The sequence below is a fragment of the Arachis ipaensis genome, chromosome B6 (genome assembly GCF_059453495.1).
Source record: "Arachis ipaensis isolate K30076 ecotype BB chromosome B6, ASM5945349v1, whole genome shotgun sequence".
Taxonomy (NCBI): domain Eukaryota; kingdom Viridiplantae; phylum Streptophyta; class Magnoliopsida; order Fabales; family Fabaceae; genus Arachis; species Arachis ipaensis.
Window position 1 is genome coordinate 18,449,780 of NC_142441.1, and position 27,224 is coordinate 18,477,003.

The 27,224-nt window shown below is 34.7% G+C and overlaps 4 protein-coding genes across 5 annotated transcripts; 3 read left to right on the plus strand and 1 right to left on the minus strand.

Annotated features, from left to right (window-relative positions):
- Positions 1-5,442: 5,442 nt before the first annotated feature.
- On the plus strand, positions 5,443-7,040 carry LOC107645736 (putative F-box protein PP2-B12). The gene is made up of 3 exons (XM_016349822.3): positions 5,443-5,949; positions 6,061-6,179; positions 6,306-7,040. The coding sequence occupies exons 1-3, from the start codon at positions 5,656-5,658 to the stop codon at positions 6,874-6,876; spliced, it is 984 nt and encodes a 327-aa protein (XP_016205308.1). The 5' UTR covers positions 5,443-5,655; the 3' UTR covers positions 6,877-7,040.
- Positions 7,041-9,310: 2,270 nt separating this feature from the next.
- On the minus strand, positions 9,311-13,956 carry LOC148554764 (serine/threonine-protein phosphatase 7 long form homolog). The gene is made up of 4 exons (XM_088489899.1): positions 13,847-13,956; positions 13,681-13,762; positions 13,024-13,601; positions 9,311-9,404 (listed from the first exon to the last, which is right to left on the minus strand). Exons 1-4 carry the CDS (start codon positions 13,954-13,956, stop codon positions 9,311-9,313), a joined length of 864 nt encoding a protein of 287 aa, XP_088346025.1.
- Positions 9,638-12,132, plus strand: LOC107646399 (uncharacterized). Its single transcript, XM_016350585.2, has 2 exons — positions 9,638-10,241; positions 10,322-12,132. The coding sequence occupies exons 1-2, from the start codon at positions 9,638-9,640 to the stop codon at positions 12,130-12,132; spliced, it is 2,415 nt and encodes an 804-aa protein (XP_016206071.2).
- A 3,513-nt stretch (positions 13,957-17,469) lies between the features above and the next one.
- On the plus strand, positions 17,470-20,956 carry LOC107645735 (uncharacterized). Of its 2 annotated transcripts, XM_016349821.3 has the most exons (3): positions 17,470-17,672; positions 18,476-18,591; positions 18,843-20,956. In XM_016349821.3, the coding sequence occupies exon 3, from the start codon at positions 18,945-18,947 to the stop codon at positions 20,784-20,786; it is 1,842 nt and encodes a 613-aa protein (XP_016205307.1). In that variant the 5' UTR covers positions 17,470-17,672; positions 18,476-18,591; positions 18,843-18,944; the 3' UTR covers positions 20,787-20,956. The 2 variants fall into 2 exon arrangements, with proteins under 2 accessions (XP_016205307.1, XP_020959813.1); XM_021104154.2 differs by lacking the exon at positions 18,476-18,591 and having other exon boundaries at positions 17,508-17,672.
- Positions 20,957-27,224: the final 6,268 nt, after the last annotated feature.

Sequence of the window (27,224 nt, forward strand, 5' to 3'; positions counted from 1 at the left end):
TTATATTCTTCCATCTTTCAGCCGCCCTTTACGATCTTTTTCTTTCTTATCTCAAGGATACAATTCTCATTGCCAGCTTGGGTGCAGACAAATTTTTTTAAGCTACGGTTTCGTATATGACATATCAGACTATCAGTACTCCAATAAACTAAAATGGAGTACCTAAAACATATCCTTTATATATATATAATCTTCATTATTTAAAATTTTATATTTAATTTTATATATAATTTTAATGTAGGACATAAATAAAAAATTTATAATTTATTGATAGATAAATAATATATAAAATTAATTTTTTAAATATATAAGTTATAATTTATTGATATAAAATTATAGATTATGTTCTTATTATTTGAACCCGCTCATGAATTCGAGTCACTTCGTGAGTTTTTGGTGAGTCGAACTTGAATTTAAAAAATAGAATCGACTATTTATGAGTAGAATCTGAGCCAAATTCAATTTTTGTGAGCTAAACTTAAATTTGATGTAATTTAAAAACTCATTTCGAATGTTATTTTTCAGTCGGTTACAGGCTTCCAACCCTAATTTTCAGTCGGTTACTAGAGTTCATTCGTATGTCAATGAACCGTCTATTTTATATTGTAAGTCGTAACCACAGTTCTCATTCTAGCCATGTGCCGCATGTGAACTACTTTCATCCTAATCTTATATAATTTGTCACATACGATGCAACAAAACCATCATCCAGATACAATTTACCTTTGAAGTGGTCCTGCATCATCGTATGTATATCTTTTGGAGTAATGCATGCATCACACGATCTTTCGCTTCGTGTCTCTTTTTGGTTACGTTTCTGACCTTTTCTTTTGTTTTTTTCACTGCTTGTTCAGTCGGTATTAGTTTGTATTTTATACTTTTAGTAAGTAACAAGATCAAGTAGGCAATTAGTACTATTAAGATAAGCTACAAAAGATTGCGTCAAATATAAGCTATATATTTAGTAGTTAGGAATGAATCTATATTATGCTTATGCCACTGCCAAAATTTAAAATATAAACAAAAATATTGCGAAATTACATATATTAAGAGTCAACAATTTTTTTTATATTTGAGTTAATATTAATTATTTTTATTATTTAATAAAAATATTGATCTCTTAGTATTATCTTATTTATATTTTGTTGAGGTTTCTCTTGAAGAAAATAGTGATATAAAGTTTGAAGCTAGAAGAATTAAAAAAAAAGATTGTGTAATTCTTTAAATCATGGTATAGAGATGATTTTTTCTTTTTCGAGAATTTTTTAATTTTATGTTATGAGAGCAAATGTTTGATTTTGCTCTATGTCATTCATTTATTTATTTTTTCTAATCTATATGTTATAATTTGGTCGAAAATGGATCTACATTTTGATATTTATTATTGTAAATAATACGATTTATGTCAGACTTTATGAAATTAATGACATTTCTACAAATACTTATTATTCATCACGTAATTGATTATTCTGAACAAAGATTTTGAATATATAATATGTTTATTAAATAAGAGATTGATACTCAAGTAAAATTATTGTTTAAAATGTCTTTAAATAAAGATACTTGATTTTGTTTATTGAATAAATTATTATATATTACATTTTTAATATGTAGTATAGATTAAAAATATTATTTTTATTGAAAAGTATTGGTATATTTTTAAAATCGTTATTTTAACTCTAATATTAATTTTTTAATTTGTTTAAAAATTAAATTTTTAATAAAATTTTATTAAAATATTGTTTTATTATTTTTTTATAAAATTTATAATATCAATTTTTCTATTTTTATTTTATTATATTTTGATACTTTTTTTATTTTGCAAAGTAATAATTTTTTACGAATTCAGTTTTTATTTATAATTTTTATAATTCTTTTAATATTTTTTTCTTTTTTTTATTTTTGAAGATTTATATTTTAATCTACTAATTTGCATTGTTGATTGTTATATTTCTAGTCTAATAATTTTTATTTATTTTTAATTCTTTGAATAAAATTTATTGTAAAATTAAAAATTTTAAAAAAATATTTTGTATAAATTAAGAAATTCAGTTTCGTTTAAATTAATATTAATTAGATTATTAATATAATTACTTCTTTTTTTAGATTTTTATTTTTATTCATAATATATTTTTATATGAATCTATATTTTTTGAGAGTATGATTTTTTATTGCGATGAAATAAACAACTTAAAAAAAAGTTATTTTTGCCATTTTTATATGAGTAGTGTCTAAATGTTGGTTATTTTTTAATTTTCAGTCTTTAGTCAATTTTTTTAAAAATTTATATTAATTTAAGTATTTATTTTTACATATTAATTATTTAAAAAATCAAAAAAATTATTTATTTTTATTTTTTTATAAAAATTAAATAAAAAATAATATTTAAAAAATATTTAGTTGCACCAGTAAAAAAATATTTAAATAGAACAAAGAGGCAGGTTGAAAAATATTAGAATTACTATATTCCATCTTAGTCCTATGAGCTAATTTAATGTTAGTTTTTATTTTATCTATTATATATTACTAATTTTATAATTATAATGTGTCATATGTATATGTTTTTTTATTGTATTTAAAATTAATTTTTTTAAATTAATAATTTTTTCCTTCTTCTTACTAATTTTAATATTTTATAGCTAAAATATATTACAAATCACTCCCTTTTTATAATTAAAATCAAATATTTTTCTCTCAAATTAAAGAATTTTTTTATTTTTTCTACTAATTTTACAATCAAAATATATCACATGTGATATGTCACTCCCTTATTGCTATTGAAATCAAATTTTTCTTTTCCAAAATTAAAGAGTTTTCTCCTTCTCCCTCTTCTTTTTTTCTATCTCTCTCATTCCTTCAACCACTCTATCTCTTTTATATATCATTATCAATGACTAATTACGAATTTGACAATCAAAATGTGCAACATAACATTCTTTAATTGCATTCAAATTAAAATTGAAATATTGAAATTGAAATTAAAATATACCTATATTATATATCGTATATTACTATTTAATTTAAGAGTAAAGTATAATTTTTGTCCCCAGCATTTGGGGTAAATTCTATTTGTGTCCTTAACGTTTAAATCGTCCTATTTGTATCCCTAACGTTTGTAAAAGTAATTTAATGTTATCCTGCCGTCAACTACACATCATGAACGCTTTAGTTTGAGTTTTAAAAATCTCTTCTTGAAGTTAGAATACAAATGTCTGGGATAAAATCGATGATCCACTCCGAAAAATAGCTCATCAAAAGTTGAAACTAATTCCTACAACATTTACATAATTTACTTTTCTAGGGACATAATTGAATCTAAACACAAATAATGGGTATAATATTAAAATCGAACACATCCAAGTGAGACCTAATTGAGAATGAATACATTCAAGTGAGAATAATTGAAAAATAACTAGGATAACATTAAATCACTTTTATAAACGTTAGAGATACAAATAGGACGATTTAAACGTTAAGGACACAAATAGGACTTACCCTAAACATTGGGGACAAAAACGATACTTTACTCTTAATTTAATAACAAAATGTGTCATGTGACACTCTTTTATTAAAATTGAGAGAAAATATTTTCTTTAAAAATTAATAAACCCCCTTCTTAAATTCTCTCATTTATCTCTTTCTATTTTTCTATTTTTTTCTGTCATTTTCACTCTAAATATAATTTATATTTTATATTAGTAATTTGACAAATCAAAATATGTTATTTGATATTTTTTATTATAATTAAAATAAATTTTTTCTTCTAAAATTAACAAACTCTCACTCTCATTCTTCATCTTTATCTTTCTCTCTCTTTTCTCTCATTTACCTTTCTATTCTACAAAAAATAAAATTAACAAAATAATATAATATAAATAAAAAAATATTATTATTATTATTATTATTATTATTATTATTATTATTATTATTATTAGTTTTTTATTTAATTTTAAATTTTCATCGCTTATTTTTTTAATCTATATTTCAGTTTTCTTCTTTTAAATATTTATTACATATAATTTGGAGAGAATACTAATATTATAATAAAAAGTTAGAATCAAAATTAAAATTTTTAAAAAAATTAATTTTGAGTTTATTTTATAACTATCAATATAATTTTTTTATGCTAATATCTAATTATATTTTTATATATAGAGCGAAAAAATATTATTTTTAAATAACAAGTATAAAAATTAGTTATTTTTATTTCTACAATAGACTTAACACCTAATTAAATATAAAAATATACATATTAAATTATTTCAAATTCTAGATAACAAATGTTAAAATTAATTATTAATAAAAAATTAGATCTTTTCATATAAAAATAATAACTAAAAATATTATTATTTGATTTTTTATCTTATAGAAGCCTTGGTCTTTCAGAGATTTTTGTAAAAATAATTTAATTTTATAAATCTTTTATGTCATGTATAATCTATACTATTAAAATAAAATAAACCGTAATTTTAAAAAATTTATATTTCCGTACTCTGATTACGAATAAAAATATTAATTTTATTTAAATTGAAAATAATAGATAAACTTACAATTGCTATTAAGAAGTTTTTTCAATTCTTTTCCTGCAAGAGGAGGAAAGAACAGCTGAGCTGATCTAGATCGATACATGTTTCCTACAAACAAGGGTACAAAAGGCCACATTATCCTGCAGTTATATGAAATTGAAGGCGTAAGTGCATAACTCATTATAAGGCATATTCAGGCTACAATTTAGCAATATGGCATTTTAAAATGCTTAATAAAGACTTGTTTGACGTGGGATTCATTAGACGGATACTTTTATGCTATAAAGATAAAGGTCCTTTTGCTCCTTTAATTTGTTCTTTGGTTTTCCTTTTCATAGAATAAGAATAGTTTGAAATTGAGTTTTATATTTGCTTTATAAAAATAGAAATCAATAAATCTATGTAGAACGAATGTATATATACTTGGAATTAATTTGTTAGAATTATAATGATAAGATAACAAAACAGTAGGAAATATTATGAAGTAACAATTTTTAATTAAAAAACAAAAAATATTAGAATTTAAATGTAATGTAAATATAAAGATGTTACGTATCTGAAATATTTTTAAAATGACACCTAGTCACCAAGAGAAAACTAACTTGACACCTAGTCACCAAGAAAAAACTAACTTGACACCTGTTAAACAAATGAAAATAAAAGTTTTTAAATTTTTTAATATACTTATTAAAAATATAAAACTTATTTATTTTTATTTTTTTCGTAATTGGCGTCTTCTTAAAATATTTGTTATCCAAAGAGCTATAAAAATATGGATTTCAACATAATTCATTAATTAAATGACTAATTAGACGAAGCTTAACAAGGTAAGCTCGAATTTAAAAGAGAGAGTTTATTACTTTATTAAGTGATGAAACGGAAATAGTTTATCTCGCTTTACTTTTCCTTTTTTCAGATATTACATGGAAGGGCAGCATACGTATAGGCTTTTTATTTCAAAATGTGCGGCAACCAAAAATAAATATGCCAAGTATATAATGCATTCTTAACCGCTAAGCTACCCTGCACTTTCACCCCTTCGCACTCTCCCCAATATAAACGCACATCAGCAACACACCCAAAGACCGACACAACACAACACAACACAGAGGAAGAAGGCATTCATATAATGATAATGGTAGCAAAAACGGTAGAGCCAAAGAGAGTAATGGAGTTCGATAACCTTCCAGAAGGATGCATTGCAAATGTGCTATCCTTCACGACTCCTCGCGACGCCTCCGCCCTTTCACTGGTTTCCTCCTCCTTCCGCTCCGCCGCCCAATCCGACCTCGTTTGGGAGAGGTTCCTCCCCTCCGATTACCTATCCATCCTCTCCCAATCCCAATTCCCTAATCTCTCTTCCAAGAAGGACCTGTTTTTTCATCTCTGCCACAAGCCCCTCCTCGTTGACTCCGGCAAAAAAGTAAAATAATTCAACTCTCTCTCTCTCTCTCTCTTTTTCTTTACCTTTATATGCAATAATTGAACTAGTGATATTGACTCAGCTGTATATCTTTTTTGCCTGTGAAATCAGAGCTTTGCATTGGATAAGAAATACGGGAAGAAATGTTACATGCTCTCAGCTAGGTCTCTCTCTATTGTATGGGGAGATTCACCCAGGTACTGGAGATGGATTTCTCTCCCAGACACCAGGTGACTAAATTCACCATCCATTCCTCTCTATTTAATTCTGAGTTTCACATTCTATCGAACAGTTGGTGGGCAGAAAAATCAATGAGATTGAATCACCTAACATGATATGATGATTAATGGTATCAGGTTTTCGGAAGTAGCAGAACTTGTAAGTGTATGCTGGCTGGAAATTAGGGGGTGGATCAACACAGCCATGCTCTCTGAAGACACAATGTACGGAGCTTATCTTGTCTACAAGCCAAGCCTGATGGGTAGATCCTACGGTTTCGATTACCAGCCGGTTGAGGTCACTGTTGGCGTCGCCGGAGAATCCGATCCTCCAAAGCGAACTGTCTATTTGGACGCAGAAAAGCCCCAGAGGCAAAGCCAGCGCCAGATTATTCCTCGCAGATCCCGTCATCGTTATCGTTTGATGGCCGGCGTTGAAGAGCCAGCCCCACCGCCTCCACCGCCATCTCCTGAACCTTCTGTGGAGAGTGTTCCTAATTGCAAAGGTGGAAGTGAGTGTCCGAAGGAGAGAGATGACGGGTGGTGGGAGATTGAATTGGGCGAGTTCTTCAACAAAGGATGTGAAGACAGGGAAATGGAAATGGCTGTTTATGAAGTCAAGAGTGGCGATTGGAAGGGTGGGCTTGTCGTTCAAGGAATTGAAATAAGGTCTAAGTTCAACCCAATCAATTCAATTGCATCAAATTAGTGATAATCTATACCCGAGGAGGGGATGTTTTCTTCTGATCGCTTTATGTTTAGTACATGTTTCTGCATTCTTTTCTTCTCGTTTTCATTGTCTTTCTTCCATTTAATAGTGTCTCTGTAGACCAAAATTTTTGCGTAGTTTAATGAAATCTGATCTTATTTGCATGGACTGCTATGTATCTCGCTCTCTGCATTTCCTATAACTTCATTGGGTTGTGCTTTTGATCTTTTACACCATGTAATATAGAGCTCCCAAAATCAATTGTATCCCGTCTTCTTGTACTAAATGGCTGCGTTTGGTTTCACATAATAGGACACCGAAAATAATGTACAAAAAGATAAAGACATAAATAGTGCTTTTATATTTTATATTTTTGTTTAGTCACCAAAAAAAAAATATTTTATATTTTTGTTTGTATGTTTTCAGTGTCTTATTTTTTAAAACAAATGCAGCCAATGTGTCAAAAATAACAAGCATGGCCTCATGAACTGTAGCACTGGATATGATTGAACAATAAGAAAATTAATAATAGAGGCGACAGTAATGGCATTTTAATAAACTTGGACATATTAATTTATTGATTCAATATTACATCTTAAAGATGTTGCAACACATATGTTGAAATAGATTTACGTGTTATTTTAAAAGAGCGCTATTTTAAAAGACATATGGCTCTTAATGATGTATGTAGTGTATGTGGTAATTCCTCTGAGTCTCTTGTTTCATGTTATTCAAAATTGTAGACTTGTTGATAGGACATGAAAGAGCATTGGCAAAAGACTGAGATCGGATGGATAACTCCTTTACCAAACCACTAGTCCCTTAGTTGATGAAAAATTTATGTTTTTTCTTTTTAAAGGGTTTCTGTAATCCCTCTTTTTTGCTAGCACGATAAACTCTTTTTAATTCTAGCGGAATAAGTTTAATTTTAAGAGTGATAAGTCTCTTGATAAAAATAAGATGGAATAAGTATTAAGTACTATTTTGATGTTTGAAGTTTGGGATAAAAATCGAATTCGTCCCAATTTTTTTAATTAAAGTAGTCCTCATCGTTTATTTGGTATTAAAATTATTTTTTTAGCTATTTTATCCTTACTTTTCTAATTCTATCATCATCAACGTCAGATCATAATTTTTTTTTTTAATGTGTTACTTCTTACTCTTACACATTTTCAAAAAAAAAGAAAAGAAAAGCAGAGAGAGGGAATGATTGTCACTTCATTTCTCTTCTTCTCTGTTCTATTTTTTTTTCTTTCAAGAACGAATGATTGTTGTTTTATTGCTGAATTTAAAGGATTAGGTTATAATAGATGAAATTAATAATTGTTTGAATTTGAATATTGTATTATTGTTTGCTATATTTTTGAATTTGATTATTGATATTTATTAGTGGTGGTGGTGGTAGTAAAGATGATGATAATAGATGATGAGATTAGAATAAAAACAAACGTAATGATATATCTCTCTGTCAAATATCGAAAGGACAATTCTAATATCATTTAAAATGTTGAGTATGATTTCGAATTAAAAAAAGAAATTAGAGACAAATTCGATTTTGACCTTAAATTTTGGGGATCAAAATTATATTTATCCCAAATAAAATTCATGATCTTGTCTTTCATTTGACAAAAGATTTCAACCTAGTTTGGACAGAATTTTTTAAAGTAAAAAAAAAAAAAAATAGGAGACTTTATGTTTATAAAAGATAGGTTGCATGGTTCCCTCCCAAACACCTCTTAATTAAGTTGAATTTTGATGGTTCTTAGAGATCGTTATGGCAAATTCTTAGCGTGCTTCAGTACAAATTTTAAAAAATGCTTATTAACTGTTGAAAAACTTCAGACTAAACCTATTAGAACTGGAGTTGGTGCTCGGCCTGAATTTCTCAAATGTAAAAACAGAAGTGAATTCAAAACCAACCATAAAACTTTGTCTTCAAGATGTAAGGGAGTTGCTCTTCTAGTCCTTTGGTTATGGCCATTAGAAATTGTTTCAACAGATTGAGTAACTGGAATCTTCACTAAGAGTTCAGGAAAATAAATATTTGCAAAGATAAATTAGCTTTACATAGCTATGATTTATAGCCTGACTGTTTTTTCTCTTTATTTTTTTTACTTATGCTGATTATATTGGAACAACCTTTCTTAGAATAACTGTACTATAATCACTTTTTTTGGCTTCTGTCTAATTACTTATAAAAAAAAATATTTTTAAAAAGAAAATTGTACCAATTTTTTTCGGCTCATTAATTTTAATATGGAAAACATTATGGTGTAACCCCTGAAAATGGAACAATTGGGTGTATAACATAAAGATGGACGTGTCAGATGGAGCCACAACACGCAGGGGGCGTGTTGAAGGAACCACGTGGAGGGCGTGGAGGCTACGTGGGTTGATCAGGTTGGGCCAACATGGCAGCACGCGAGGGGCGTGCTTAGTCAGCACGCAGGGGGCGTGCTGACGTGGCGATCACTCGTTGGCGCACCAGGGGAAGCACGCAGAGGGCGTGCTGAGTCAGCACGCGGGGGGCGTGCTGACGTGGCGATCAATGGTTGGCGGACTCGGGGAATCACGTGGGGGGCGTGTTGACGTGGCGAGCATGTATTGGTCCAAGTATGCACCACGTGGGGGGCGTGCTGAGTCAGCACGTGGGGCACGTATTAAGTTCACCTCTCTATATAAGGCAGAGCTCGGTGGTAGTTTGCATAGTGAAAAAGATTTGAGTGTGTTTTGAGTGTTCTTTGAAGATATTGTTAGTGTAATGGAGGGAACCGCAAATTTGGTGGTGTATCGCAACGGTGAAATAATACATAATACTCATGAGGGAGTGAAGTTTGTGTCCCAGAATCCGTTTTCGTTTGTGGTTCCATGCACGATGACGTTAAAGGAGCTGCAGAACGGCCTCTGTCAAAGCATGGAAAACGGTACATTAATGAGAGTGAGCAGAATTCTTTATCGAAATCCAATTGTAGTTTTTGGTGGTCTAATACAGTTTGATGTCCTGCCGATTACTGATGAAGCGAGTATGCAGAATATGTTTCAAATTCATCGGCAGACTCAGATGCGACACCCACAGATTGAGTTGTACGTTGAGTTTGAAACTGTGGAGGTTCAAAACGATATAGACATACATGACGATAGAGCTGCAGTGTACGAAGGAATGAATAGTGACAGCGAAGAGGACTTCGAAGCCACTTATGAGGCCGGCGACGAAGATGAGGATGGTGATGTGGGAGTTGAGGTAGCAGCAGAGAATGTAGTGGTTCATCCGTCTAGCAGTCAACCGATGGACGTTCCACCTTTTATGCGTGAGTTGGATCTCGAGGCCATGCATGCCCCCGAGTTTCCGGAATATGCAAACATAGGTACGTGTTGCAAAGATAATAAGTTTTTGTTAGTTTAAACATTGGCTTTAGTAATAAATGATGATTTTGACTTTCTGTAGACGTTGTTGATCCTGAGGACGGAGAGTTCCGGATTGGAATGGAATACAGTAGTAGAAAGTCGGTCGTCGCAGCAATTAGAAATTTCACTATATCTAAAGGAGTTGACTATGAGGTGTATGAGTCTGAGCCACAGACGTTCTATGCAAAATGCAAGATGTACGGGCGTGGATGCGACTGGCTTATCCGAGCCAGCTTGATACGGAAAAAAGGCTGTTGGGAGATACGCAGATACAACGGTAGGCACACGTGCACGATCGGAACGATTTCACAAGATCATTCCAAGTTGGACTCAGATACAGTTGCTGAGGCTATAAGGCCATTGGTCGAGACGGACCCGACCATCAAGGTGAAATCTATAATTGCAGAAGTCCAGTCGAGGTTCAACTATACCATCAGTTACCGAAAGGCATGGTTGGCGAAGCAGAAGTCAATAGCCAACATTTTCGGTGGTTGGGAGGATTCTTACCAAGCCTTGCCATGGTGGCTCTCGATCATGGTGCAGAAGATCCCTGGTTCAGTTGTCCAAATAGAAACACGACCATTGTACAACGGGAATGAGGAGGCACAAGGTGTAAAAATACTGCATCGTGTATTTTGGAGTTTCAATCCATGCATTAGGGCATTCAGGCATTGCAAGCCCCTGGTTCAGGTAGACGGCACACACCTATACGGAAAATACAAAGGTACACTTCTAGTCGCTGTAGCACAAGATGGGAACCAGAACATTGTGCCTATCGCCTTTGCCTTAGTGGAAGGGGAGACAGCTGATGCGTGGCACTTCTTTCTCAGGAATCTGCGAACGTATGTTGTTAGGAAAGACGGAGTGGGTATGATCTCAGACCGGCATGAGTCAATACGGGCAGCAGTTAATCGTTCCGGTGGTGACTGGCAACCTCCAAGAGCATGGTGGTTGTTTTGTATAAGACACATCGGCAGTAACTTCCTAAGGGCATTTAAAGTTCCTCACTTGCAGAAGCTTGTTGTCAACATCGGGTATTCAAGAACGGTTGAGGAGTACAATATCAATTATAAGAGGTTGGAAGAGCGAGGCGAGGCATATGCCAGGTGGTGCGATGCCATTGGGCTCAGACATTGGGTATTGGCATTCGACGAGGGACATCGATGGGGCCATATGACAACGAACCTTGTGGAGTGCATTAACTCAGTGTTGAAGGGTGCCCGTAATCTACCTGTGTTGGCGCTGGTCCGAGCAACATATTATAGGTTAAATGAACTCTTTACGCGGAAAAGTGCCGAAACTCATGAACGCAAGCGTGCTGGATATACGTACTCCGCATTTGCGCAACAGCGGATAGAAGCAAGTATGCAACAGGCTGGGAATATAGTTGTGCACCGCTTTGATAGACGAAATGAAGTGTTTGAGGTGCGCGAAATGAATACTGGAAAGGTGTTAGTTGTTGATCTTGCGCGACGAACGTGTGGCTGTGGACACTTTCAGGTTGAACGAATACCATGTCGCCATGTTATTGCTTGTTGTGCTAACCAGCGTCTCGATTGGCAGTTGTACGTGCATGAGGTGTACAAGATGACGGAAGTTCGTAAGGTTTATAGATTTGAGTTCACACCATTGGGAGATCCCGAGACATGGCCTGCTTATGAGGGACCGACATTGGTAGCTAATCCCGCCCTGAGGCGAACGTCTAAAGGCAGGCCCAAGCTGACCCGATACTTGAATGAAATGGACTCACGTGACATGCGTGGTCCTCGGACATGTCGTCTATGTGGTGCTCAGGGTCATAGTCGGAGTAGGTGTCCGCAGCGTGCTGGACCGAGTGGTAGTGGTTCATAGTTTAATATGGTCATGTTTGTACTTTTTAATTTACCATCACTTTGTCAGTTGATGCTTTTGAAATCAGACATGTTTGTATTTTTCATATGAAGTCTATCTATTGATAATTTAATTTCTGCTTAATATTCTCATTAACTGATTTTCTTAAGTTAATATACATAAAAGGAACTACGGGTTACATAAGTTAACAAACCAAACATTAAACACGAGTTACCTTAACTTAATTCTAAAAATAAAACCTAGATAATCTAAACCGAAGCTCACTTCTTTCCAGCTAAGTAGTCAAGTCCCTTACCCATAATGCCCAGACCGAACTTTGATGGAGTATACCTATCAGGTGGATTTCGCTCCGTCCGTAGGTCATATGGGTGACCTCGAACTGCGTCATCCACCCCCGGAGCTCCCGTACCACCTGCCTCTGTAGGAGCGGCCGACCCACCTGCCTCTGTAGGAGCGGCCGACCCAGCTGCATATGTCGGAGCCGCCGACCCGCCTACCTCTGCTGGAGCGGATGATCCGGGGTTGAACGTGTCAAGAACTGCGTATGCCCGCTGACGATGGATAAAACCACTATCACATGACGTACTCCCTGACGTGTGGTCGGTAGTACGACCCACCAAACCATGAGCCACATCTACTGATGCCCTATGTGGGTCAGCTGACACCGACAGTGAAGGGATGCCACTAAAATCTGACCAGCCACCCAAACCAGCGTTGGACCAATGCTGTAGTTGCTGGTCTCCGTGTCCGCCGCTGGAGAAGTCAAACCAATCTGTACCGGATGGAATAGTAAGTATCGGATCATCATGCTGGCCAGACTGACCATGGTAACTGTGCTGAGAATGGTGGCTGCTCTGAGCGTGGTGGCTGTGCTGAGAGTGATGAGAATGGTGACTGCTCTGAGCGTGGTGGCTGTGCCGAGAGTGCTGAGAATGGTGGCTGCCCTGAGTGTGATGACTACCATGACTGTAGGCCGGTGGCTGTGGTATATAGTAAGGAATCGGCTCAAACACTGCATGCTGTGGGGCAGGTGGCTGTGGGGCAGGTGGCTGTGGGGCAGGTGGCTGTGGATCATGAGGAACGTACTGCGTCAATCTCAACAGATGTCCATAGGAGCGTATGTACCAATCCCGGTACTCCACCGTCGGCATGAAATCCCAGGTCCGAAGGGGGTGCTGATCCCGCAATCGACTGTGCCGCCTGTTGGCCCACTCCTCTATCCATGGCCCATGCACAACTGTCCAGTCATGAAGCTGCACTCCACGTAGAACGATGCAATGCTGATCAATGGGAATATCCCTTGCTGCCCGCGGAGGAGGCTGTGCATATCCAAACTGACGCATCACTCGGTCCGCAGGGTGCCACTCGACACACTCGAACGACAACAATGGAGCAACGATATCAGACACCTCAAGATGTGGATGCAACTCGTCCGGAACGATCAATCCGTGGTACGGCCGCCACTCAAACTGCCACAGTATTATTAGCATATTAGAACCGTAATAATAATGGTTGGAAAAAAGGAACAGAAAATCCTTAACTATTTACCTCCTGCATGTAGTCTATATCATGCCTGAATGTCTCTACGGTCTTGGATAACCATGCTGTGGTCCGTTCCGAATGACTCCACCTGACACATTATTAATTTAAATAACTCACCAAAACTAAATCATGCATCATGAATATAACACAGGACTAAAATTAGACTTATTACCTCCTGGCAACTGGTATCTCGGCCGGTGGAAGGGTTTGTCTCGGTACGGGAGCAAGACACGGCATTCGCTCCCATGCCCAAACAAACAACAGATTCAGAGGGCCATCCATCTCCTTTGTATCATATCGTGATGCACGGCATAGTGCTCTGTAAAGATGCGCGAGACATGCTGCCCCCCAACTATAAGTATGGATCTGCTCGAAATCGCGAAGCAGTGGTAGATATTTCGCATGGGTATATGCGGTCGACTTGTCCGTGAATAGAGTCGACCCTAGCAAACAGAAAATATGGCATCTGACGTATCTCCTGATGGACTCCTCAGTGTCCAACGGCTCTGCGTCTCTGATACGTCGAACCCAACCCAGCTTTATATAGGACTTCGCATTATGACTGACTGATGGCTGACGACCGAATATCGCTATGCCTTGACTTTGAACGAAGTCGCTACTACTATCTGTCCATCCACTGACAGGCTTTCCATCAATGGGTAGGCCGAATATATGAGCGACATCTTCTAATGTCACCGTAACCTCACCGATCGGCAATACAAAACTGTGCGTTTCAGGCCTCCACCTTTCAACCAGAGCAGCTAGCATGGGGTGAAATCCTCTTATGATTCCAATTCTGGACACGTGGAAGAATCCCGTGGCGCGTAAGTAGTTCTCCACCATCGGATTCCACGTCTGTGGCGGATCCAGTTTACGTACCAACAAATTCCTGTTAGGCTGCATCAACAAAGATATATGTTACATTAATTAAATAATAATCCTTATATAAATTAATTAATAAACATTAACATATTTATACAATAACAATATTTAATAATATTTATCTATTACATATTATTATTTAATAATCTTTATTTATTTTATCAAATTATTTATTTTTTTATTTTTTAGTAAATATAATATAATATAATATAATATAATATAATATAATATTTTTTTACGTATTATTATAATTATATTTAATAATTATTTATTTTTTCAGTTTTTTAATTATAATATAATATACTATTTTAATAACAACGTATTATAATATACTATTTTATAATATAATATATTATTTTTTAATAACAATATAATATAATATATTATTTTTGCTTACTCATACGCAACATAAACTTTTTTTTTTACACAGTAACAATATTTTTTTTATTGTTCAACTAATAACAACAATTATAACAAATTATATTATACATACATCTTATTATTATTATTATCAACGTTTATTTTATAATAAAAATTATTCTTTTATTCTAAAAACATTTATAAATTACACAATAATATTCAAATTACAAAATATATATGCATAAAAAAATAGAAAAACATAAACAATAAATTAAACTTTAAATACAGCAAAATAAATAAATTTATCCACTTACATAAATAGGATGATCCAAATAGTTGACAATATGTTCTTCAGGCGCCAAATAATTACGTACCATTTTTTTTTAATCTTTAAAACTAATATATTTTTTCCTTCAGAGCTACAATAACACAAACACACACTGACTTCCTTTTTTTTCCTTCTCTCTTAACGTGGCTTGCCTTCCTTTTTTTCCTTCTCTCTTAACTTGGCTTCACCTCAGTAGGAGGAGAAGAACAAAGACTCCATTGCTGCAATGCCATTCTTCATCACCATACACATATATATATATATGAAGCTTAAACTGGCGCTGGTTCCCGGGGTGGGGGGCTGTCCCCTGCATGCAGGCAGGGCTGGCAACACGCCCCCCGCGTGGTGCTTTATGCAGCCTCAGAACTCCGCGCAACCCTGTGCGCGTCACGGTCTTCCATGAACCACGCCCCCTGCGTGGTGAGTCAGCGATCGTACCACGCCCCCTGCGTGGTGAGTCACCACGCCCCCGGCGTGTTGCTGGCGTGCTGCCACCTCGCTTTCCTGCGCAGTCACCACGCCCCCGGCGTGTTGAAGGTGAGCTCCACCCATCGGTAATTCCCCTAATTCGGCAATATCCAGCAAATACACCCACCTGCAGTCCATAAAGAAAATAATTTGTGACTTTTTTCATAATCCTTTTATATACAGTATAGAAATATAGATAAACTTTAAAGTTACTGTATAAGAGACAATTGGGTTAAAATTTTTTGGATAAAATATGTTATTTATTCATGACGTCTATGATTTTTTTTAAAAAGATACCTCTAACATTTAGTTACTATTTAATTTTGTCCATAATATTTTGATTTGTGTCAAAATTTTTTCGAGATGTTAATTCTATATAAAAATGTTAGAGACAAAATTAAAGACTTTAAACAGTAGGTTTGACACATTAAAAAAATCAGAGACAAAATTAAATAAAATTAAATTTTAGTGATATTTAAAAAAAAAATTACAACGTTAAAGATAAAAAATATACTTTACTTAATCTTTTTGTATGATTTAAAAATAAGCGAAATCTCACAGCAAAATTTGTTTTTTTTTTTTTTTTAAATAGGAGGACAAATTGCATGTTTTTTTAAGAAAGAAAAGAGAAATATTAAAGAGATCAAAATTTATTATTTTTAATCATTAATTAATTATTTATTTAAAAATATAAAATAAAATATGTTGTTAAATTACTATATTAAAAAAATTAAGTTAATAATAATTTAAAAATAATAAATTTCGATAACTCCTAACATTTATCAAGTAAATGTATTAAGACGAAGTATATTTAAAAAAATATTAGTTTAAATAAAGTAAAAATAAAACGTAAGTTCATCATTTTTCAGTAATTAGCCTTGACAATTTCCCGTGCCAAAACATTTCTGTAAAATACCAAATTACAGTATAATATTATTACGCATTTCGTTCGTATATGCATCATATAAAAATTAAGAGTTAAACATATGTTATTACATACTTAATTATTTCAAAATTAGTTTTCCTTTCTTCTAGCAGTGCATTATTTTTAAACTCATGAATTTAATCATATGATCATATAAAAAAAATTATACGGTTAATACATTAAAATTAAATTTGTTTAATAAGTAATAAAACTTTAAAGTTAACAATAAGTTTAATAAATATTCTATGATCTATATATAAAAAATAAAATTAATTATCAATACAGAAAGTAATTCTTTATCAATTATTATCAGTTGGAAAAAAATTGTACTGATATTTATTTATCTATTATTAAGTAAGTACAAGTAATTTTTCACATTTTTATTTTAATATTGGGTTAATAATGGTTTTTTTTTAAATTGTGATCTCCTGTGATATTTTTTTAAAATGTGAGATAATTTAATTTACAGAGTATAAATTAAACTGTCTGATTTTCAAGAGGTACAGAACTTCAACCGTCCGATTTTTAGGTACAGAAATCGGACTGTTCAATTTCTGTACTCGGACCGTCCGATTTGTGTTTAAAAAATTAAAAAAATTTAAAATTTTTTAAACACAAATCGGTGAGTCCGATTTATATACCCCAATTTTTTAAAATTTTTTAAACAAAACAGAGGGTCCAATTTGTATATCTTCTATAATTTTAAAAAACACAAAAAATTACTACGTTAAGATATAACACTCTTTCTATTTCTATTTCTATATCCAAATTTTTTAGCCGTAATTTTTGTCTTAGATTTTTAGTGTAATACATTTTAAAATTAATTGTGCGTATCATGGAAACATTAAAAAAAGGGGGAAAAAGAGTTGTGTGGTATAGTCCATAATCTCCTCAAATTGCAGAACCGAAAGCTGAAACAAAACAAAATAACAAACAAAAGACGGAGAAGGAGATACAGCAGCATCAGCAGCAGCTCACCACTCACACAATACCGTTATCATAATCAAATCAATTATAACAGTAATAATCATTAAGGTGCTTTTTCTAATTTTATTTCTCTCTTCTTCTTTCCGTCTTTTTACTTTTTTTTTTTGGAGAATTAAATTATACATGTTCTCAATGGAAGCCCGTTCTTCACCGCTTTTGTTTGTTCTCTTCCGCATCATACCCTCGATTAGTTCCACATACAAACTTCTAGAAGTTTCGATTTTGTTTGTCCAAAATGGAATTGTTTTTTGTTGAATCTTTAGGTAGCCTGTTCATTCGCTCGTAGAATTGTTTTGTCAATGGAAAATCCCGCCTCGTACTTCACGAAATTCCAGACAATAGACACCAAAACTGAGGTATCCAGATTTGTAATTGTCGGATCCGCAGTGAGTGTTAGCGGTTGTTGTGCTCAAACCCCTATCTTGATGCAGTTTTTGTGACCTAGGTATTTAGGTGAGTAATGTAGGGCACTGTAACCGTGATTGGAAACTTGAATCACTCATATATGTTCTCAATGGATTATGTTATACATCGGTTTTATGCTGCTTCCCTGGCAGTTGATCCTGTTTCCGTGCTAATTTTCTCTCTCAGAAGAGAAACTCTTACATGAGGGCTAGGGAATATAAACACGAAATCTTGGTTTTGAGTTCCGAAAAGATGAGAAGTCAGTGTACTGAGTAGAAAGAGTGTGCTTTGGTTATGACTTATGAGAGCAACTGATTGGAAATCAGTTTTTGTTTGTTTATTTGTTTGTTTGTTTGTTTTTTTTTTTTTTTTGTTAAATAAAGAATAAATGAATGAAGCAGTTCTATGCAAGTGATAACAAATTATTTTGCATTAATTGTGTAAAGGGCCAATCAACCATATCAGCAGTTTAGGCAAGGCCATGTTCAGAGAATGTCTATTCAGTATTCACAATGTTCATGCTGCACAAGAAATAAGTCATTCACAGCCCTCCCCCGTTTATGTAAGTGCATTGTTTATAGATTTATTTTTCAAGTCTGATGGTGGGTCAGGATATTTTCTACAATTTCCTTCCCTCTCCACTGTTGTCCTCTTTCCCGTTTTGAATATTTGTTATAAGTTTATTGGTTACTTAATTTACTGCATTTTATGTTCTTTATTCATAGGACATTTCCATATTCTCTTTTTTCCTTGATTGTCTTCTGTTTTGAGCTACTTATAGAATTTAATCATGTCTCCTCCATCGAATTGCAGTGTCTGTAACCAGCAGAAAGTTTAATTATGGTGATATTTTTCGGTGTCTATCCATGGAAGCCCCTAGTAATTCATAAGTATGATGGAAACCCTTAGATTCAGATGACACAGCTCCTTCCTTGTTTTGGTGGACATATGGCTACTCATTCTTTAGCATTAACTAATGCTTCTCAGACTGTAGCAGAACAACCGTTAATCATTAGGCAAGAACAACCATTAGTCATTGGGCAAGAGTTTCCAGATGTAGAAACTTGCCGAAGAACATTGAAAGATATTGCCATAGCTATGCATTTTGACCTTCGGATAGTTAAGTCAGATCGCAGTCGATTTATAGCAAAATGCTCCAAAGAAGGGTGTCCATGGCGTGTTCATGTTGCAAAATGTCCTGGGGTTTCTACTTTTACTATTAGAACCCTACATGGAGACCATACTTGTGAGGGAGTTCGCAACCTTCATCATCAGCAGGCATCAGTAGGTTGGGTTGCAAGATCTGTAGAAGCGCGCATACGAGACAATCCACAATACAAGCCAAGGGAAATACTGCAAGATATCCGTGATCAGCATGGAGTTGCTGTTTCTTACATGCAAGCTTGGCGTGGGAAGGAGCGGAGCATGGCTGCACTTCATGGAACATTTGAAGAAGGTTATCGTCTTCTCCCTGCATACTGTGAGCAAATAAGGAAAACCAACCCTGGTAGCATTGCATCTGTTGTTGCCACTGGACAAGAAAACTGTTTTCAGCGCCTGTTTATTTCTTACCGTGCATCAATTTATGGGTTTATAAATGCTTGTAGGCCACTTTTAGAGCTTGACAGAGCACATCTTAAAGGGAAGTTCTTGGGTTCATTGCTTTGTGCTGCTGCTGTTGATGCTGATGATGCATTGTTTCCCTTGGCCATTGCTATTGTTGATACTGAAAGTGATGAAAACTGGATGTGGTTCATGTCGGAATTGCGAAAGCTTCTTGGAGTAAACACTGATAACATGCCTAGACTGACAATATTATCTGAAAGGCAAAGAGGCATTGTGGAGGCTGTAGAAACACATTTTCCCACTGCTTCCCATGGTTTCTGTCTACGCTATGTTAGCGAAAATTTTCGCGATACATTCAAAAATACAAAGTTGGTGAATATCTTCTGGAATGCTGTCTATGCCCTTACAGCTGCTGAATTTGAAAGCAAGATTAGTGAGATGATAGAAATCTCGCAGGATGTTATACCTTGGTTTCAACACTTTCCTCCCCATCTTTGGGCTGTGGCATACTTTGAGGGTGTTCGATATGGCCATTTTACTCTTGGGGTAACTGAATTGCTGTACAACTGGGCCCTTGAGTGTCATGAGCTTCCTATAGTGCAGATGATGGAACACATCCGGCAGCAGATGGTGTCTTGGTTTAATGATCGGCAAGATACGGGCATGAGGTATACATCAATCCTTGTACCCTCTGCTGAGAAGCGGATTATGGAAGCAATTGCTGATGCTCATTGCTATCAAGTACTCCGGGCAAATGAAGTGGAGTTTGAGATTGTCTCAACTGAGAGGACCAACATTGTGGATATAAGAAGCCGTGAGTGTTCTTGTCGTCGATGGCAGCTTTACGGTTTACCTTGTGCCCATGCTGCTGCTGCCCTTATATCTTGTGGACACAATGCCCATATGTTTGCCGAACCATGCTTCACTGTACAAAGTTACAGAATGACCTATTCACAGACAATAAATCCCATTCCAGATAAGAGTGAATGGAGAGAACTTGGGGAAGGAGCAGAAGGTGGAGGTGCAAGGGTTGATATTATGATTCGCCCACCAAAGACTCGCCGACCACCTGGAAGGCCAAAAAAGAAGGTTCTACGAGTGGAGAACTTTAAGCGACCCAAAAGGGTAGTTCAATGTGGTCGCTGCCATATGTTAGGACACTCTCAAAAGAAGTGCACAATGCCCATTTGACAAAAGTACTTTACATGTCAAAATATCTCGATTCAGCAACATTAGAGCAAGTAGAATGAATGTTGTGTTGGTATTGTAATTTAAACTAAATGTATGCTGAACCAGTCAGTGGCGAATAAGGTTAATTAATTTTTGGCTTAATCCACATTTCGGTTGTTGGGCCGTTTGCATGATCTGTTGTCTGTTACGGGGATTGTAACATAATTTCACGATTTCAAGCTGAAGCAAAATGAATTGGTTCATCATCCTTACTCAAAATGCTGCTGTCTTAACCATTACAGTTCGGCTTGCTCAAACCTAATTAGCGATCCGAGGAATGAGAGGCATAGCAGTACGTGCAGCATCATGTTCTGATAAGAATTAAAAATGTATGGCAAAGGGATCACATGTCTCAGTATCATGTTCTAATTCATGTTTTACTAATAAGAATTAAAAAATGTATTTATTTAAATTTAATTTATTATTAATTTGTTTTTTTTCTTTTAACAAATGTCCAATTTTTATTGGTGGACTACCCACATAACCGATAAATATTACGTCATTTGGGTCATCAATCTTGGCGGGGTTAACAACCCCACTATAGTGAATTTAACCAAGAATCCACCTTGGTTGGCTAAGCCAAGGATGCACCTTTTACTCTAAAAGAGCCAAGGATGCACCTTTTACTCTAAAAGAGCCTAGAAGAAAATAAGCACACAGTTTATTTAATATATAACTCAATCAACTCAACTTCATAAACAAAAAGGGTACATATGCATATTTATACTAGTAGAGGAGGAAACATTCATGAATGGGGCAATGTGGGACTAACTCTTAATACAATATAACAATATATGCTAAACTAGACTACTTTAATTAACGATACAAACGTAAAGATATATGCTCCTGCATCATTCTCCCTGGGTTGGAAAGAGCTCCTGCATTATCCTCCCTAGGTTAAAAAAGACTCATCTTGTATTGGCGAAAGATTCCATTGGTGAGTGCATTTGGTCTTGAAAGATGTGAAAAGATACAGCTCAACTTGATTCTTTTGACTATCTACATGTTGTAACGGAGTTAATACGACCTTCTTGTTATCTTTGATAAAAGAGTATGTATTTTTGAAACCATCATAAATAGCTCGACGATCATATTGCCAAGGATGTCCTAACAGTAAGTGACACGCGTCCATCGGGATGACGTCATACCACACTTTATCCTTACATTTACTTCCCATAGAAAATTGAACACAACATCGCTTTGTTACTTTAACTTCATTCTCCTTTTTTAACCAATGCAACTTGTAAGGATGAGGATGTAACTTGGTTAGAAGCTTCAGTTTGTCTACCATATAATTTAAAACAACATTCTCACAACTTTCGCTATCTATGACGACCTTGCAGACTTTCTCTTCAACAGTACATCTTGTGTGAAAGATGTTGTGGCGTCGCCAACTCTTATCTTCTGTTATCCTTGCAGTATTCAAGCTTCGACGAACTACTAAAGCTTCTCCACAATCGGCTGGAAGTTCTTCAATAGCATAGGCAACCTCACCTTCCTCCTCTTGTTCTTGGATTGGTTCTTCGATAACCCTTTTCTCGATAAGAGTAATAACCCTTTTGTTTGGACAATCAGCAGTAATATGCTCAAAACCTTGACATTTGAAGCATTTCTTACCTGATGATCCACGCTCCTTGTTGCTTTTAAAAGATCCTGCCTTCATTTCTTGTTGAACATCAAGGATGATTTCTTTGTCTTTCGACGACTGAGCGTTGCTCCTTTGTGTTCTTTGCTTTTCAATCTTTAATGACAGCCTAACGACATCATCCAAGGTCCAATATGGTTGCAGTTGAACGATATCAGAAATTTCTATATTCAGTCCTCCAAGATAACGAGCAATTTTTCGTTCTTCAAGCTCTTGAATGTCACACTTCATAAGCAACTCTTCAGAGTCTATTGTATATTCTTCTACATATAATTATTTTTGTCTCAAATTATGAAATTTGATGAAGGTGTCTTGCCTGTAATGTTCAGGAAGGAACTTGCGCTTGAGCTCACGACGCATTTTATCCCATGTCTCGATCTTTCTTCTTCCTTCTTTTTCTCGCTGACACTTGAGATTCTCCCACCATACTTATGCATGCTTCTTCAACTTGATTGCTACAAGCTTCACGCGCTTGTCGTCTGGAATGTCTTTTAACTCGAACATTCTTTCCACTGTGCAAAGCCAGTCGATGAAATCATCAGGTTGGAGTCTCCCTTCAAACTCAGGAATATCAATTTTGATTCCTAAGTCTTTAGCTTTGTGAGTCGTGTTGTATCGTGCTCTTTGTGTGGATAAATCTTCAGACGAAGAAGAATAATGAAAGGGATTTGCATTATCCTCTTCACTAGAAGAACTGTCATCACTCTACTTGCAATGGTTATTTCGAGCAGCTTCATATTTTGTAAGTTGCTCCTACAACTCCTTAACTTGACGACGTAACTCCTCCATTTCAATCTCTTGAGTAGTGCTATCTTTGGAGCCATCTTTTATTACTATGCAACGAGGTTGATGCTTAGGAGCCGATGTTATGATGATGATGATGCACGATGATGATGGGAATGCACCAATGATGATAATGATAAGAATGCACTAAGATAATCACCAACGGTAAAGGCACCAAAAGAAGAGAAAAGAACGATATTCCTGAAACTCCGCAATAGACAATCCGCACTGTTGATATCGTACCAAAAGCGAGAGCACCGCACTAAAGATCCATACCCACGAATGAAATAAAAATTTTACCAGAACAAGGCGATGACCGACCTTGCTCTGATACCAAACTGATGCCGGGACGTCGTTTGGGTCACCAATCTTGGTGAGGTTAACAACCCACCATGGTAAAATTAGCCAAGAATCCACCTTGGTTGGATAAGATAAGGATGCACCTCTTACTCTCAAAGAGTCTAGAGAAAAATAAGCATACAACTTATTTAATATATAACTCAATCAACTTAACTACTTCATAAGTAAAAGGGGTACATATGCATATTTATACTAGTAGGGGAGGGAAACCTTCATGACTTGGACAATATGGCACTAAATTATAGTACAAGATAACAATATATGCTAAACTAGATTACTTTAATTAACGATACAAACGTAAAGATATATGCTCCTGCATCAACACGTCAAATTTCACATGAAAACCGAATCAATAAGATTATTTAAATGAAAGATAAATTGGTTTTTAAAACTTTAATTTTTTTATAACAGAATTTCTTAAAAGGAATAAGACTAGTGATTTCCTATTAAGGCTCTGCTAGGGCTTTCTCTTTGGTGCAGCGAATGATCAAATTAGTGCAAGCAATCGAAGGTCTGCTCCCTTTCTCTCCACATGAGTGGACGTGCGGTGATGGCGGGTAAGAAGTCCGTCCAAAAAGAAAAATTGGTTCGACAAGATATAAAGAAGGCCAAACCCAATGGCGATGAACCTATTGTCAAAGCTGAGGCGGTTGAACCTATTGTCGAAGCTGAGGCGGATGAAGTGTGTAATGACCAAATTGCTATGTGAATATTTTGGTTCTCTTGAGGACTACCTCCACATTGGTCCCTCTATACCAATTAGATGAGTGAAGGCTTTAGTTCAAATTATTTGCTTGAACCATGGGCCTTACTATGCTGTCTCCATAGCTTTAGGGGTGGGTGTGTTGTAGTCTCCAAGAGTCCTCCTTGCATTGTTTTGCTCGTCTGCCATTTTCTCTTCTTCTTCTTCTTTTCTGGCTCTTGCTTTCTTTCTCAATCGAAACAGAGTTAACTCTATCTCAGGATCATACTGGAGAGGAGGTGTGAGATCTCCTTCTTTTTACATGCAAGACAACAATAAAAAAGATCAAACGTACCTTATGGAATAAAGAGGAGAAAGAAATAATTTTGACAAGATAAAGAACTAAAAGAATATAAAAAAAAAAGAAAGTAAAAGAGAAGAAGAAGAAAAAAAGAATGTAGAATAGAAGAAAAGAAAATAAAGAACTGAAAGTGAAACAAAAGTAAATAGAATAAACAAGATCTAAGTTAGAATTTAATCAGGCATATGTTGTCAATCTCAATTAATTTCCGACAACAGTGCTAAAAATTTGATGAGCGAAAATTAAAACTCATAGATACTGGCAAGTGCACCGAATCGTTCAAGTAATACCACAGTAAGTGGATATCGTTACCACGAGGATTAAAGGATTGAGCAAGAAAATGTCAAATTAATTACCTAATTAGATTAAAATAACCTAGATTGATGAAGGCAAAACTTGTATCTTGCTTGGAATCTTGAGTACTTGAGAGACATTGAATTTGGATGTTGATTGAGAGAAGATAATGATAGTGAAAATCAAGGGCTTTGGAGATATTTATGCTCTTAGGAAAATTAAACCTTGTTTACTTATTTTGAAGTATGAAAAGATTTTTCACGACAAATCTTTAGTAGCTGATTTCTAATTCCTTGGTTTCTCAGTTTCTCTTTGATCAATAGTTGTCAATTAATTAATTAAAGAGTTTAAGCACAAAAACTTATTTAGTTTCTAATAAGACTTAAAAGTAGTCCTTAGGTCGAATTGTATGTCACATATTCAAGCTAGTTCTGTCCAGTTAAACCTTAGAACAAAACATAATTTTCAAAAGATGTTCTAATTTGAATTATATATCACTTATTCAAAATCAAAGTGATTGAAAATCATGCATGTGTCGCACATTGATTGAGCCACTATTGCTAGCCGAATTCAAAGAGTCATGTGAAAGAGTTTTCAAACTTTAATCCAAATATCAAATTTTTCAATTATGAAAGAAGAATTCAAAAAGGAATTAGGGTGCCTTCTGATGCTACTAATCCAAATGAAGAACAAATAACTCAATCATGAAATAGATCAATGAAAGACTTTAGAATAAAATAAACTTAGATTAATACTCCATAGAAAACATAAACAAAGCTCCTAACCCTTTGAGAGAAGATTAGTTACCCGTGGAATGAAAGAAAAACAAGAAGACTGCATTGAGGGACGGAATGTCTCCTTTCTGTGAACAAGGTTCACTTATTTATATCCTAATTATAGAATTCAACTTCAAACTATCCTAATATCATATTTCGAAGGAAAAGATAAGATAACTAGTTACTGACTTCAATTTCAAATAAAAAACAATAATTCAAATAAAATCCTAATAACAAAATCTCTTATGTTTCTGGAAAGAATCAATAACTAATCTTCTAGAGTCTTAAATATTTTGGATGTGATTAAGGCTTTTAATGATGTGAATAAGTAAGATTGAGCCTTAATTGTTGCCGCTTAGTGTTGGAATTGTCTTTACGTCCGAGATTGTATTAGAGATCATTCGGCGTAAGCCCAAACATACACCTTTAGGGAGAACACACGTCGAGCGTGTATATCTTGGAATCTTGGGGGATGCCCGGAGGATGAAAGCAAGGAAAGAGGGCCACCGAGTGTGTAGCATGGCCGCCGGGCGTGTGCTCTTGGCCGTCAGGCATGTGTCCTTAGGTGTTTTGGTTCCATTTCTCCTTTTTTCTTACAACATGCTTTTGTTTCTTAAGCCACGCTTTTGTTGTAGTTGTGTCTTTCTTGTAATAAAAGCTTTAATTCTTGCTTATTTTGAGCCATAAACTCCTAAAAACACAACAACACTTTCCTAACTCCAAATATTTGATTATTTATAGAATTTCATTAGAAACATAAGAAATTTGATTAAAACCTAAGAAAATTAATGAAAAAGAACTCTAAAAATCGCTTAAGATGATGTGTCATCACGGACTAAGAAAGAAGATTTTCAATTTATTCTGGATAAAATGGCCAGCTGAATTAGCTCCTTGAAGGCTCGAAATCTTTCTCTTGTAGGGAGGGTTACTTTAATGCAATCCGTCCTAGCTACCATCCCTAATTTAATGCAAACAATGAAAATTTCGCTGAGTGTTTATGACAAAATTGATGGCATTTGTAGAAATTTCATATGGGGAGAAATTTCTGATGGTAAGAAGCCTCGTCTCCTTATTTGGGAAAAATTTGTCTACCAAAGATGCAGGGAGGACTGGGTTTAAGACCGGTCAGAGCTTTTAATAATGCTCACATGATGAAACTAGCTTGGAAGATGATTCACCATTCGGATATTCTATGGGTACAAGTCCTACAGAGCAAATATAGATGCAGAAGTAATCAAACTTTGATCATTAACAAGCCTTAATCTTGTTCTAATATATGAAAATATATCTACTAGGTTTGGACAAATTTTGGGCAAAATCTCATTTGGAGATTGGGTGCTGGAAATTAGGTGAACATGTGGACTAATCATTGGATACCTGGTGTGTAGAGACTAGCTAATCTTGTCCCTAAATTTCTTATAGAAAATAGGATGGAGGGCAAAGGTGCTGGAATATGTGTCTGGCTCAAGTTGGAATTTTAATCTCCTTGGTAATTTTC